The 12594-nt window shown below is 39.4% G+C and overlaps 1 protein-coding gene across 1 annotated transcript in view; it reads left to right on the forward strand.

Annotated features, from left to right (window-relative positions):
* The first annotated feature begins 5314 nt into the window (after nucleotides 1–5314).
* Nucleotides 5315–12594, forward strand: part of tmcc3 (transmembrane and coiled-coil domain family 3) — a 15795-nt gene continuing 8515 nt past the window's right edge. The window contains exon 1 of the mRNA XM_037696001.1: nucleotides 5315–5367. Coding sequence (XP_037551929.1) covers nucleotides 5365–5367 — 3 coding nt within the window. The 5' untranslated portion in view covers nucleotides 5315–5364. The remainder of the gene's footprint in view (nucleotides 5368–12594) is intronic.

Genomic DNA, 12594 nt, shown 5'->3' on the forward strand with positions numbered 1-12594 from the left:
ATCTGAAATTCAAGTCCACACAGCTTTTGATGAGTATATGTGAAATAACATTGTTCGGATATAAAATAGCAAATCAACAGTTTATTTATTGTTTGTAAAATTACAATAGCTGGAGTAGTCGTGTCACTTATATCCAGTAATCTAAACAGCAGGTTTCCTCAAATATTTCAAAACATCCTGATCTTGGAGAGAAAAAAAAAAAAAATTAAAAGTCCAGCAAAATACTCCCAACCAGTATCATTGTTCCGGACGTTCCTGGAGCTGCTGAGGCCGAACTTGGAAGTCGCAGCTGAAATGGAGACAGGAAGTGGAGCAGGAAGTTCGTGAAGAGCACAAACATTGATGGGGAACAAGAACAATGGCATCTTGTGATTATCGCAGCGTGGATTAAAGAAGTGCACCAAATGCTCAGTTTGTTGATGCTCGTGAATTTTTTTGCCGTTTTGGATGATAAGTCTAAACACTAACCTTCTTTCGGCTGTAATCACGACACACAGACGAACAAAAACTTAACCGAAATGCAAAAGTTGTGTAGAGAAACTAAACATGATTTAACAGCTTAGGCACAATTAATTCTCTAATTGTCTTGTGTAATATCTTATCATCTGTCACGTGGTTGTAAAGGAATGATTCCCCCTCTTTTTCCTACATTACTTCAGATCATTGCAGTTTGCAGCCCAAACATGAGTCTGCAGTAGTAGATGGGTATGAATGAATACAGCAGCATGAATGAGATAATCAGCAGCATGAGATCAGCAGCACAGATAAGTCACATATCACCAATTAAAGTGGCATTACAGTGATTTTTTTTCTAACAGCAATGATCCTGAGGGGTTTATGGGTCTAACAGCTTCAGGGCAGAAGCTGTTCCTCAGCCTAGTGGTTCTGCACTTAATGCTCTTGAAACTCCTGCCTGAGGGGAGCGGGGCAAAAAGTGTGTGCTGGGTGAGTGGCGTCCTTCATGATGCAGGTGGCCTCATCCTGCATCTGGAGGTGTAGATGTCTGTGATGGTGGAGAGGCTGACTCCAACAGACTTCTGTGCAGCCTTCACCACTCTCTGCAAAGCTGTGTTTTATTAGTTGTGTTTAGATTTTGAGATCCTTGTGTTTTATTCTGTTTTCTTTTATCATCTTTTCAGCCTGTAGTGTGTTTTCCCCCATGTAGCCAGCTCCAGCTCCTGCCACTCTCACCTGTGCCTCATTGTCTTTCCTGAGGTGTCCATCATTAAGTCTTGTTAGTTAGTGTCCCTTTAAGTTCAGGGTCTTTGTGTGTCCTCGTCGTGCATGGATTATGCTTCCCACAGCCGTTTATGCTGTTTCCTCCGTATTTCCTTGTTCCCATGTGTTATGTAAGTTTTGCTTCCACGGCAGCTTTTGTTTCTCCTAAAATAAATAGTTATTATTTATTACATTCCTGTGCTCCCCATTCAATCCACACACAGAACATGATAGATGTGCTGTGTTTAGTTTTCACCAAACATGTGGCTGTGAATTATGGGTAAATATCCTCCATTTGGTCTTGAGTTTGAGGCGTAACGCTCTGGCTTTTGTCATTATTTTGAGCATTGCACAGCCTGACCTTGGGGTAAATTTTTTGGGACACTCACTTTTGGGAAGATCGGCATATGTCTTAAATGTTCTCCCACTTAATCTTTTTAGAAATATGGACTCCCAATACATTGGAAATGACCTTTCAACCCTTCGCAGGCTGATGGGCAACAACAGCTGCTCCTCTGAGATGATTGCTGATGTCTTTCTGCCTTGACATTGTGTGAACATACAATTTTAGAGGAGCCAGCTGACAAAACTCCTGCTTTTATAGAGGTGGCCATTCTGATGATGATTAGGTGATTGTGTATAATTCAAATTCAAAAAATACTTTATTAATCCCAAAGGGAAATTAAATGTTGTTGTAGCTGTTATCATCATTTCATTTAGAGATGTTATAGATACTGATGGCTGTAGGCAGGAAGGATCTCTTGTAAAAGTTCGTCCCACAGCAGATCCAAAGAAAATGGCCTCCGATGCCAGCCAATTTATCCACCCAGACTCGGCTGGCCTCTCAGTTCCCTCGGGCTGCAGGACCGCCCGAATGCCAGGCAGAACTCCTCCGAGAGCGATGGTCACTCCTCCCAGCATCCTGCCGAGCTCCTCGTCACTTCGGACAGCTGGCTTTAGGTGCCGGGGGACGATCCCATCCTTCTGCTGTCACGAGCCATGTTTCCTGCAATTTCCAGCATCTCAGTGGTCAGGCACTCGAGCACAGCCGGCAGAGAGACGAGAATACATCTACGGCGCCTCTTTTTCAACTTATTTGAGATTTGTGGCTGTAGAGCTGCACAGCATTTATAGTATACTTGACTTCCATAGAAGCAATTAGAATGTATATATTAGAATATGTAATTTTTTTTAAATTTAGTACTTTATTTTTGCATTTTGGCTCAGTTTTCTTCAACTAAACAAAGACACAATATAATATAGTGTTCCTATTATAGCATGTTGTTGTTTTACTGATTAGAGCCTAAGTCGGTCTGATGTTTGTTTTCTTACATAAAAATCTTTAAAGTGAAAATTATTCCATTTATTTTTAATCATATTGCTGTAAAATCAAGATGAATTCACAGTGCAGGTGTTTATTGCTCACAGGGGGTTGAAGCAGGCAGAAAGAGTGGTTTTATAACTCTCTCCTGGTGTTGTTTTCCACTTTTACTCCCTCACAAGCACCCATTACAGATCTGCTCTTAATGGCTCTTAGAGGCTAAAGTTGTTTCCTGGGAGCCCATGTGCGATGATTTCTCTGAACTAAATCAATTTGGAAGTACAATGAGCGTTCCAAGCTGCACCTTAATTAAATGGCCACAGTTAACTCTCAAGCTGCTGTCCCTCTTTCCCCTCATAAAGATGGATTTTATTCTTCCATTCCCAGGAGAGATGGAGTGCAAGTGGATCGGGTTGCAAGGATTTCTGACAGCCGAGAGAGAGAGATGTGTTGCAGCGCCATCACAGAAAGATGCAAAGAGCATTCTCACAAAGCACTCGGGCCTTCAGACAAATAACACCAACTGAGCAGGGATTGGGTTTAAATTTGAGTATTGGAGCTTTTTTCGCCCAGCTTCAGCACCAGGTGTCGTTCTCTGTTCTGCAGGCTGAATCACCGAGGCCTCGGAGCTCATAACCCAACACGCTCCTCCCGATGATTAACAGTCGTATGACTCACGCGCTGTTCTGATAAAGTGGACTTCAGGTCCACGTGTGAATTTTAAAAAGACAAGAAAGACTGACGGGTGAGCCAAACACACGGGTGTGTTCTTATTAGATGGCAGGAGGCAGAAAGTCAGCCAGAGGTCCCCTTTTCAAAGGATGAATTGTTAATGTGTGTTTGGACAATAAACTATCAGCTGCAGGATTATATGACAGGCCCAATAACCCTAACTAACTGGTGTCTTTATCAGCCGGGCCAGAGCAGAGCTGCTGCTGGGCCTTTAAATAATTTATGACCCAAACAGAAACCTGCGTGGAGTAATTCATCCATCCTTTCACTTCACATAAAAATGTGTCTCCCCTCTTTAAGCCATAAGGATCTAAACCAGGGGTCTGCAACCTTTTGGATCAAAAGAGCCATTTCTACCCTTCAGTTATGAAACAAAATGTGTCTAGCTGCAAAACCTGCTACAACAGTGATTATCAACTGGGGGTTCATGGGCCAATTCAAATTGTTGTTGTTTTTTTCAGCCATTGGAGGTGAATTATAAAACAAAAATTATACAATAAATTTTAACATTTATTAATATTTTTATATTTTAGGGCTAAGGAAAATACTGCATTCATGTAAACAAGGGGGAAAAAATTCATACCAATGTTACCAAATACATTTTAACCCTAAACTCTGCAGCTTTTTGAGTCTTCCTTTTAATAAAAAAAAAAAATGTATCCCACTTTAAAGTAATAAAACGTAAAATTAAAGTTTATCTTCATTTGTCTAAATATTAGGCAATTTTATTGAATATGTCAATGTGACTTATAATTTTTTTAATTTCAAAACAACTTTTGTATATATAATTCATCATATTTCTTCTAAGCAACTTATCCTAAAGGTATTTCTGGTGGATTTGAGAGAACAATCCCACTATAAAGCCAGCTGTTGCAGGTAAATGAAGTAGTTAACGTTAATCATCATTATTTTCTCTAATTTCATTTAAACATTTGCAGAAAAACTGCTAAAACTTACCATTTCTCTTTACTGTGGGTATAAAAACCAATTACTTTACATTTTGCATTAGGTTTGGTCAAAGTTTCAAGGAACCGCAGACCAAGGACCAAAGAGCCGCATGTGGCCCCAGAGCTGCAGGTTGCAGGCCCCTGGTCTAAACAAACATATTTAAAAATCTAAGAAGTAATTGTCAGAAAAGTTTACTTTTCACATCAACATTTTTTAACCAATTCATGTTGTCATTTCAACACAGAAGGTAAAATTAAAACTTTTACTAACCTGTGATGCTTTATTGTTACTTCTACACTAAATGCAGTGATTTAAATGACACAGTTTAACACTCAGGAGTTCCATCTGCCTTTTCTATTTTAAAATACATTTTACTACTTAAATAGCATTGAAGAATTACTTTTTTTTTTTTTTTGCTTCTTTCAGCTTTTAGCTCCTGTTCTGCTACTTGTAGTTTATTAGCTTTTTGATTATTTTGGCATTTACTTATTGTTCTGTTGTTTTATGTGTATCAACTTAGTTTAAATCAGCCGTCATTACGCTCAAAATTCAAACTGCATGTTTGCAGAACATTTATGTTTTCTACTTTCTTTAATTTTATGTTTTTCCCCAAACTGAAATAGCATTTTAGGTTATGACTGTCTGTTTGGCCCCTGAACCTGTGCTTTATAGGCTCATTCTATGATCTGAACATATTTGGAAAATAGCTATATAAAAAAAATAAAAATCTCCACTTAATTTTACATTATCTTTTACTTTTATTTTGAAATGAGAGAGGTGAAGGAGATGGAGCAGAGTGGGTGTGTTCGATATGACTTGTGGCCCCGCCTTCTAGTCTGCAGCGGTGGGCGGAGCGTAAACACAACGTGCTTCTCTGGCTCGCTGGGTGTTATGTGGATTACAGCGACGGGCTGGCGGAGTAAAGGACCGTATCTTCGCAGCCGTTGGTCGGGTTCCAGGCGCAGCAGCAGCTCCTCGGGTGATGGCATCTGTTGCGCCGATATCAACGGTCACTTTTATTAATTCCGACGAGAGCGGAACGGGACATCAAGTTCGGTTCTGCTGATTATGTTTGGACCTGGTTGTGCTGCTGGGGAGAAAAGTTTCTCAGAAGTAGGGACACAGTTGCTCCAGCGGCTGTGAGAATGGTAAATATGTCGTTTCTTGAGTTCAAGCTAACAACCGGTGATTTACCAACAACGTAGTAAACGTTTTTAGCGTTTATTTCATGTTTCGCTGCTCTTTACGTTATTGTGTTTACATTGAGGCGTTAATTATTTGGAAATATCAAACAAATCAATGATTAAAAAAACCGACTTAATCGAGTTTTTGTTGGCAGCTCCCCCTCTTTAACAACACAGTGGCTTCTACAGGTTCACGCGACGCCACACTTCATTTAAAATTTTTTTTTTTTTTCATATTTTGATTTAAATCTTACCACTATCTTTACCATTTTATAGGTAATTACTCTTTAGGAGCCTGTCTGTGATTCGGCATACATTTAATATTCTAATAGTACATGTAAGTAGAATAATCTGTAGTTTTGAGGAGAAACCAGCTGCTTTGTGAAGGAAGTAGGTAAATAAACTGGACACAGTATAATCATCCTATGTTTCAAGTCATTTCAGACACTCAGCTGAAGTATTTCAGTGATGATCCAGACTAAATTTGGTCTGTTTGCATTGAAAACATACAGGCACCCACAGGAGAGCTGTGTTTGAGGAACAGGTTTATCCACTTATTAAAATAATGTCTTTGGCATCACACATGTGATAATTATGGGGTGCTAAAGAGATGCCAGGGGAGGTTTCTCACCTCATGTTCAGTGCTCCTTGTTGGATGAGGGCCAGTGGACATACAACCAGAGCCTTCCTGTTATGTGTAGCATGATTGCCACTTTTTGCTTGTGTCAGTATGTTCTGCCTCCTCCAGGTTCAGTAACGAAAAAAAAAAAAAAAAAACCTGCACATTCCTCTGTGACCCAGTTCAGAAATCCACTTTCAGACTGATACCTTTTGAAGCTATTTGACGGCTTTAAAGAAACAGAGGAGTGGGTTTAAATTGAGCTGGGAAGCAGTGCCACACAATTTTTAAAGGTCCCAACGTGGTGCAATTTTCATTCCCTTCAATTTCACTTGATTTGAAAGTAATTGTCCAAAGAGCTGCAGTCCTTTTGAGAGAGGAGAGCAACATGGTTTGCCGTCTGACACCATCATCCGTGAGCTGTGTCTCTGCGGTGCGAAGACTGCTCAGCAGCACGTTCAGGTACGCAAGACAACACGCAGATATATATATATTTTAATCATGACACCTTTCAGGGGCTGAGGCAGACCGTCTCGTCCTCTGTTGTTAACCAGAGGTTGACAACACTCGGGGAATACTTGATGGCTCTGCGTTTGCACCTGGGAGCAGCTTGTTGCCCAGCAGCTCCATTAGTGAGGGATGAAGCCTTGCTCAAAGGCAGAAGCATATTTTTTTCCCCCCATTCAGCAGCTTGAGAGTCAGATAAAACGAGAAAGAGGAAAGAAGAGAATCTGTCGCTTTAAGCAGGTGCAAGTCGTTTGATCTTCCTGACCCATATTTCACGCATTAAGTATTTTTTTTTTTTTATATATATATATATACTTGTAGTACTTCTTTGATATCTTTACTGAACTCTGGTAGTTTTGGTTTGAATCAATTGCAGCAGAGACCTTGTGTTCCTGTGTTTGGTGGGAAAAAAAAGTCTGAGTTGACTGTTTCTGTGATGGAAAGCCACAGATATCCATGGGGAAATTGATTTGTTCAGAACTGCAGTTGACTTGATTTATTCAGACATCAATACGGATGCTTCTTACACACGTCAGCTTGTGGACGTTTTGTGTTCACATAGGCGTGTGCGTGCGTTCGTGCTTGGAGTGGACTCGCTTTAAAAATGTTCAAAGACTTCGTGCTCCCATCTGAATTCTTATTTCTCAACTCCCTGACAACAAGAAATTACTTAAAAACACAAAAAATAGCAGAGCACTAAACACAGGCGCACAAAGTTTACTTATGCATTTAGTTTGTTTGGTTTGGAACGCTCCTACTGCCACAAAATACTAAACCCCAACCACATACAAATAATCTGCGTGTTCAGGGATTTTGTTTACAATGAATGTTTGGAAACGCGTTTCATTTTTCTGCTTGGAATTTTATTATTTTGACTGTAAATTTCCTATAGTTTGGACAGGAAGTTGAAGGTAAATGACAACTCCGGGAGGCAACAAACATTTAGCTACTAACAATAAAATGTAGAGCAAGTTTAAAGTTTTAAAATATTTAATTCCCACTCAGGTCTAATGAAGTAAACGCAACCTGAAATGAATATTTTTTTTCATTTAGCCTTTATTTATACAGGTAGTCTCTTTGAGCCACAAGAACTCATTTTCAAGAGAGAACTGTTTAGGGAGCAGATGGTGGTTAAGGGCCTTGCACATGGGACCAGGGTGGGGGCAGGTGTGGGTGCTTCACCTACCCCACCCACATTTTTGATCTTTGTCGGTACCGAGGCTTGAACCGGCTATCTTCCGATCACAGGCCCGCCTTCTCTAACCTCTGCACCACTGCTCCCCCATATCAGTTATCATAGTTTTACTGAACAAGAACTAAGCTCAGTTATATCATAGAGATGCACGATATTGGATTTTTGGCCGATATCCAATATCAATATTTTATATACTTTCCTTTGTCAGAACATAGTCCTCTTATTTAGGATTATTTGCCACATAAATTGCACAACAGCTGTTAGAGCTGGTGACATATATTCAGTAACTGCCATTGGATATGTATAGCACTTTAACTTATATGAAAAGTGTTAAATGTTATTTATTAGCATTAGTTGCATGCGATGCTGTCTCACTTGTGGAGGCTTGTTCCAGGTACCTAGCTGCAGTGTAGGATCCTCTGCACTCTTGTGCATGAAGGACAGACTTTTTAAGTTCAAAGTTTTGTCTGTCCGTTGTGCCGTAGGACTAATCATGCTAACGGGGCTAACACTTGACGTCCACATATCTGTGGTAAAACGCACCCAAGTGCTATCGGTTATTAGCTTCTAAATGACGTCAGAAATGATGACTTGTAACTCTGATAAGGTTACGTCGGAAAAATATCTCTGACTGGGGAAGATGTAACGAGGCTCAACGTAGTCCAAAAATCTTTGGAATCTGATTTCCTCAATGAAAAAAACAAACTTGCGCACCACTGACATTTTGACTTCTTCCTCTCTGTCGTGATCAGATCAGGTAGGCGTGCGTGATGTCATCACGTTGTGCCGGTGCTGCAGGCATCCTTGTCACAGGGTTGTCATACAAAAACAGCGTCTTTTATATCGGTAAGTTATTTTGATGGAATGGCCGATATTTAACTTTAATGCTAATATCAGCCGATACCATGCTGATAATATCATGCATCCCTAATAGTTTAATAAAAATTATAACGGTGTAATAACTAGCATCAGTCTCAACAATTCCTTAAGAAAGTTGTTGCTCATTAAAATGAATACATTTCTTTACAATGTGACTTTTGTTGGTTCTTGCAGTTCAAAATGCTATTTTTTTTTAATTGTCCCAATTTATTTAAAAGCAGAAAACGGCACATCTATAATCCAGAAGCTTTAGGCGAGTGTTTTGTAAAAGAAATGATCAGTAAACTAGTTAATCAATCATTTTTAAAGCATGGACGTGTATTTTAAGCAGCGCTCTTCAAATTTGTCTGATAATGTTTAGATTTTTCTTCATGAATATTTTGAATTTTTTTCTCTGTTCTTATTTTTTTGGGGCTGGAGATGGTGGTCGGGGGTAGTAATATTTAACTACTTTAAATATTCTGAAACCACTGCCTGTTGCTGTTCTGAAGTCACGTTTAGCATAAATTTAAATAATCTTTTGAACGGATAAATGAACATTTCTCTTCTTTTCTTAGTTTATTGTTGCTTTCTTGATCATAAAACCCCAACGTTATCTTATTTGCGACGTTAAAGAGAGTCTTTTCATGATTTTGTAACATTTTATATAATGCAAAAAACATAAATATAAACAATACATGAAGAAACATGATCACATCTTTTCACTGCAGCTGTTCTCTGACTGCAGACTGAAATTGACTAAATAAACACAATGTTTCTAACATTAATAATCAGCTGATCTCAGTTTGTGTAAAGCATTAGGACTGAGTGCAGTTTGCAGCAGGGCTCGTTTTTTTTAATCGGGCATTGTTTGGTCATTCAGACAGAAGAAAGTGGGAGGAGTGAACGCTGCTGAATGGGAGCTGACGGATGGTCTTCGACTCGCTTCGCTGGTGATTACGAAGAGGTGCGAGGCCGCATTTACTCAGTCGCGTCTGTTGTCAGGGCAACCGATGGAATGTGATTCCCAGTATCTGATGCGGGCCGGAGTAAACGATGCTTTAACTTACGAAGGTGGGGGGAGAGTCAGAGCTGGACAGAAACGATGTGTGAAAAGTAAAATGTCGAGACGTTTCGCAGGTTTATTTCCAGGCCTCTTATTTTCAGTTCATCTTTGTCTCGGTGTTTCTGGATTACAGATTGAGTGGGCTAAGCTGACAGTCTGAGTAGACGCACACCAACAGGGATGCTGCGAGTGTGTGAACAGAGTGGATTAACACACATGTACTGCACCCACCAGAGAGATCCAGTGTTCGGCTGACACACAGCTTTTTAGTCCTGAGTCATGATACGAAGCCAGTTCACTGCCAGTTTTTACTTTACGTGAGCAAACCCCTTAAAGTCACTGCCTAGATGTGGCGCAGCCCAGCCAGTGGTTCATGTTCCAACTCCTCAAAGCTAACAATGTACTTCCTGTTCAGTCAGGTACTGCGACACACAGATTCATTTACAAATACACAGTGCTGCAGTGTTTACTGTGGGTAACGAGACCCTTATCTTATAAGACAGGGCAAGATGAGATCTAGGCTCATGAGACAAGAGCTTTAACAGTACTGGTAATTAAAATTTTTTTGTTGCCACAAACGCAACTGACTGGTCCCTGTACCTGCAAAGGGTCAAAATAAAAACCATCTCACACCTTTTTTTTTACTGTTTTCTAAAGAAACAAAAACACACAAAATGTCAAAATTAGTCAAAATGACACCAAAAAAAATCCCTTAAATTCAAAAAGCTGCTTACGTTTCAATTTAAAGAAGTGTTCAGAGACTCTACCTCTCAGCACGTAGCTGCAGAACAGCTACACTTAGGTGGCGTTTCAACTACGGCCACACAAACTATATATATAAAAAAATTAAAAAAATCTTCAGAACTTCATTTAGGTTCTCACAGCAGTTTCTCAATGAAAAATCTTTTAGTCTCACAACCCACCCAGTATACACGCCTAGTATTTACATGCATATTAATCAAATAAAAACTCGAGCCATCGTCAACAACAGAGCTTATATAAAGTATATTGTGAGATTTTTGTTTAAAAGTTTGCCATGAAAGGCAGCGGATGACATATTCCTCGTAAACATTATGAGTATTTTGTCTTAAACCAAAACTAACCGTACAAACTTGTTATATTTGGCTTTTGTTTTAGGGCTTATATCAATCACGGCACATCCAAATTGTCAGTAAATGACAAACAAAATGTCCACAACGGTTTGTTTGCTGATATATGTGGCAACTTTTGAAAAGGATTTTGGCACCAATTAGGTTAAAAGTTGACATCTGATGATATTTATCACTTTGAGTTCATAAATCCTTGTCTCTTTTTTTCTTAGTGTTTCCCAACTTATAGCTGGGCGGCTGAATTTTCTGTAACGAGCAAAACGAGACCACATGATGAACAGTGGGTAGCTACGCCGTTTTATCATCCTGACAGCCAGGGAGGAAAGTTGTACATTATGAAACTCCCTGTTTATAAAACTAAAATCATCTCACATTGAAGAGTTCCTGCCTGCTCCACCTGCAGCGTTCAAAGTTATGCAACTACCCACGCAGTCTGAACGAGGCTACTGTGCTAAACTTACACTCAGGTCAACATTTCCACGTCCTCAGTCTTGGCTCGTATTTTAGCTCATCGCCGTGCGTGCGCGTGTGTGTGTGGTTTTAGTCCAGAGCAGTGTTATGTTGTGAATCAGGCTTCCAGAAAAGGACGGCTCAGCACACACACCATTTGTTGTCTAAAAACAGAACGGACCGTAAACAGCGCGTCTGCATTGTGTCCGCTTTTATTTATTGTTGAGGGATTAAGAGTCGGGGTCATCACTGATGTTCTCGTGAAAGGGTTTACAGAATGCAATAGAAATGTTATTTTCTGGTAATGCATGGGATTTTAAACTTGTATGTGTTCTGCCGCCTGCTATAAAGGGATTATTATAATATGAACTCCTGACATTACTGGCTTCAGCCGACTGTTGAAACGAATCGGCAGGCCCATTTATTTAACTCGTTTGCTGACAAATACACTTATCTCCTGCAGCTATAACGAACGGGAAAAAACTCCTGCCCTCTCCACATGCCTGACCAGACTCAAAGTTGTATTTTCAGAGTTGTCTACTTGACTGTAGAAAGGCATAAAAAATAATCAATCACATTGATCATGCTTCAGTGACTTAAAGTAAATGAAGTGGTCTGAGCTCAGCTGTAGCTTTCCTTCTCTTTTGAGCCATTAGATTTTGGTTAAACATCTCATTTTGGCAGCTGAGTACTATAATAGTATTAATTGGTTAATGGTTTCAAATAAAGTTGTATATAATAATATGTAAATGTTACAATAAGTAGAACTTTATGCTTATTGATGCAATGTATTGTCTGGAAGCGCTTGCTCAAACTAATTTCTCCTCAGCAGTTTGAAACTGACTCAGCTTGGTCCCACTGTATAGTTGCGTTAGTGCTTTATAGATTATTTTTCATTTATTATTAGTAAACTGTTGCCTAAAGAAATAAAAAGAGCTGTGTGTCAGGAAGGAGTTGCAGCTGCTGTGATTCCTGGAGGCAGAGAGACGTGAAACAAACCTCTGTGTTGACGTTAAATCTCAGTCATTGCAGTCATGGGTTATTTAAAGATGTGGAATATCGTAGACAACAGAAGCAGCTGTTGACTTTGCTGTATTACAGTGTTTTATACTAACATGGTAATGTTTAAATTTCTCTACAAGGTATTAAGTTGCTCTTTTCTTTCTATATTTGTATAAAGCTAATTTTTATTAGTAATTTATATTAGCCACATGGATTATTATGTTATGAGTAATGTTGGAGGATGAGTTTTCTTATTGTTTGTCTGTTTTTCTGCTTTGTTTCTGTAGTTTTTAGTTAATCAAAGATTTTTTTGAGTTCACTGCAAAAGCCAAGTTCATGTCAGAGTCAGAGTTTCTTTATTGTCATTCGCACCTCATGTGGTACA

Source organism: Nematolebias whitei, chromosome 22 (genome assembly GCF_014905685.2).
Source record: "Nematolebias whitei isolate Nwh7 chromosome 22, NemWhi1, whole genome shotgun sequence".
Taxonomy (NCBI): Eukaryota; Metazoa; Chordata; class Actinopteri; order Cyprinodontiformes; family Rivulidae; genus Nematolebias; species Nematolebias whitei.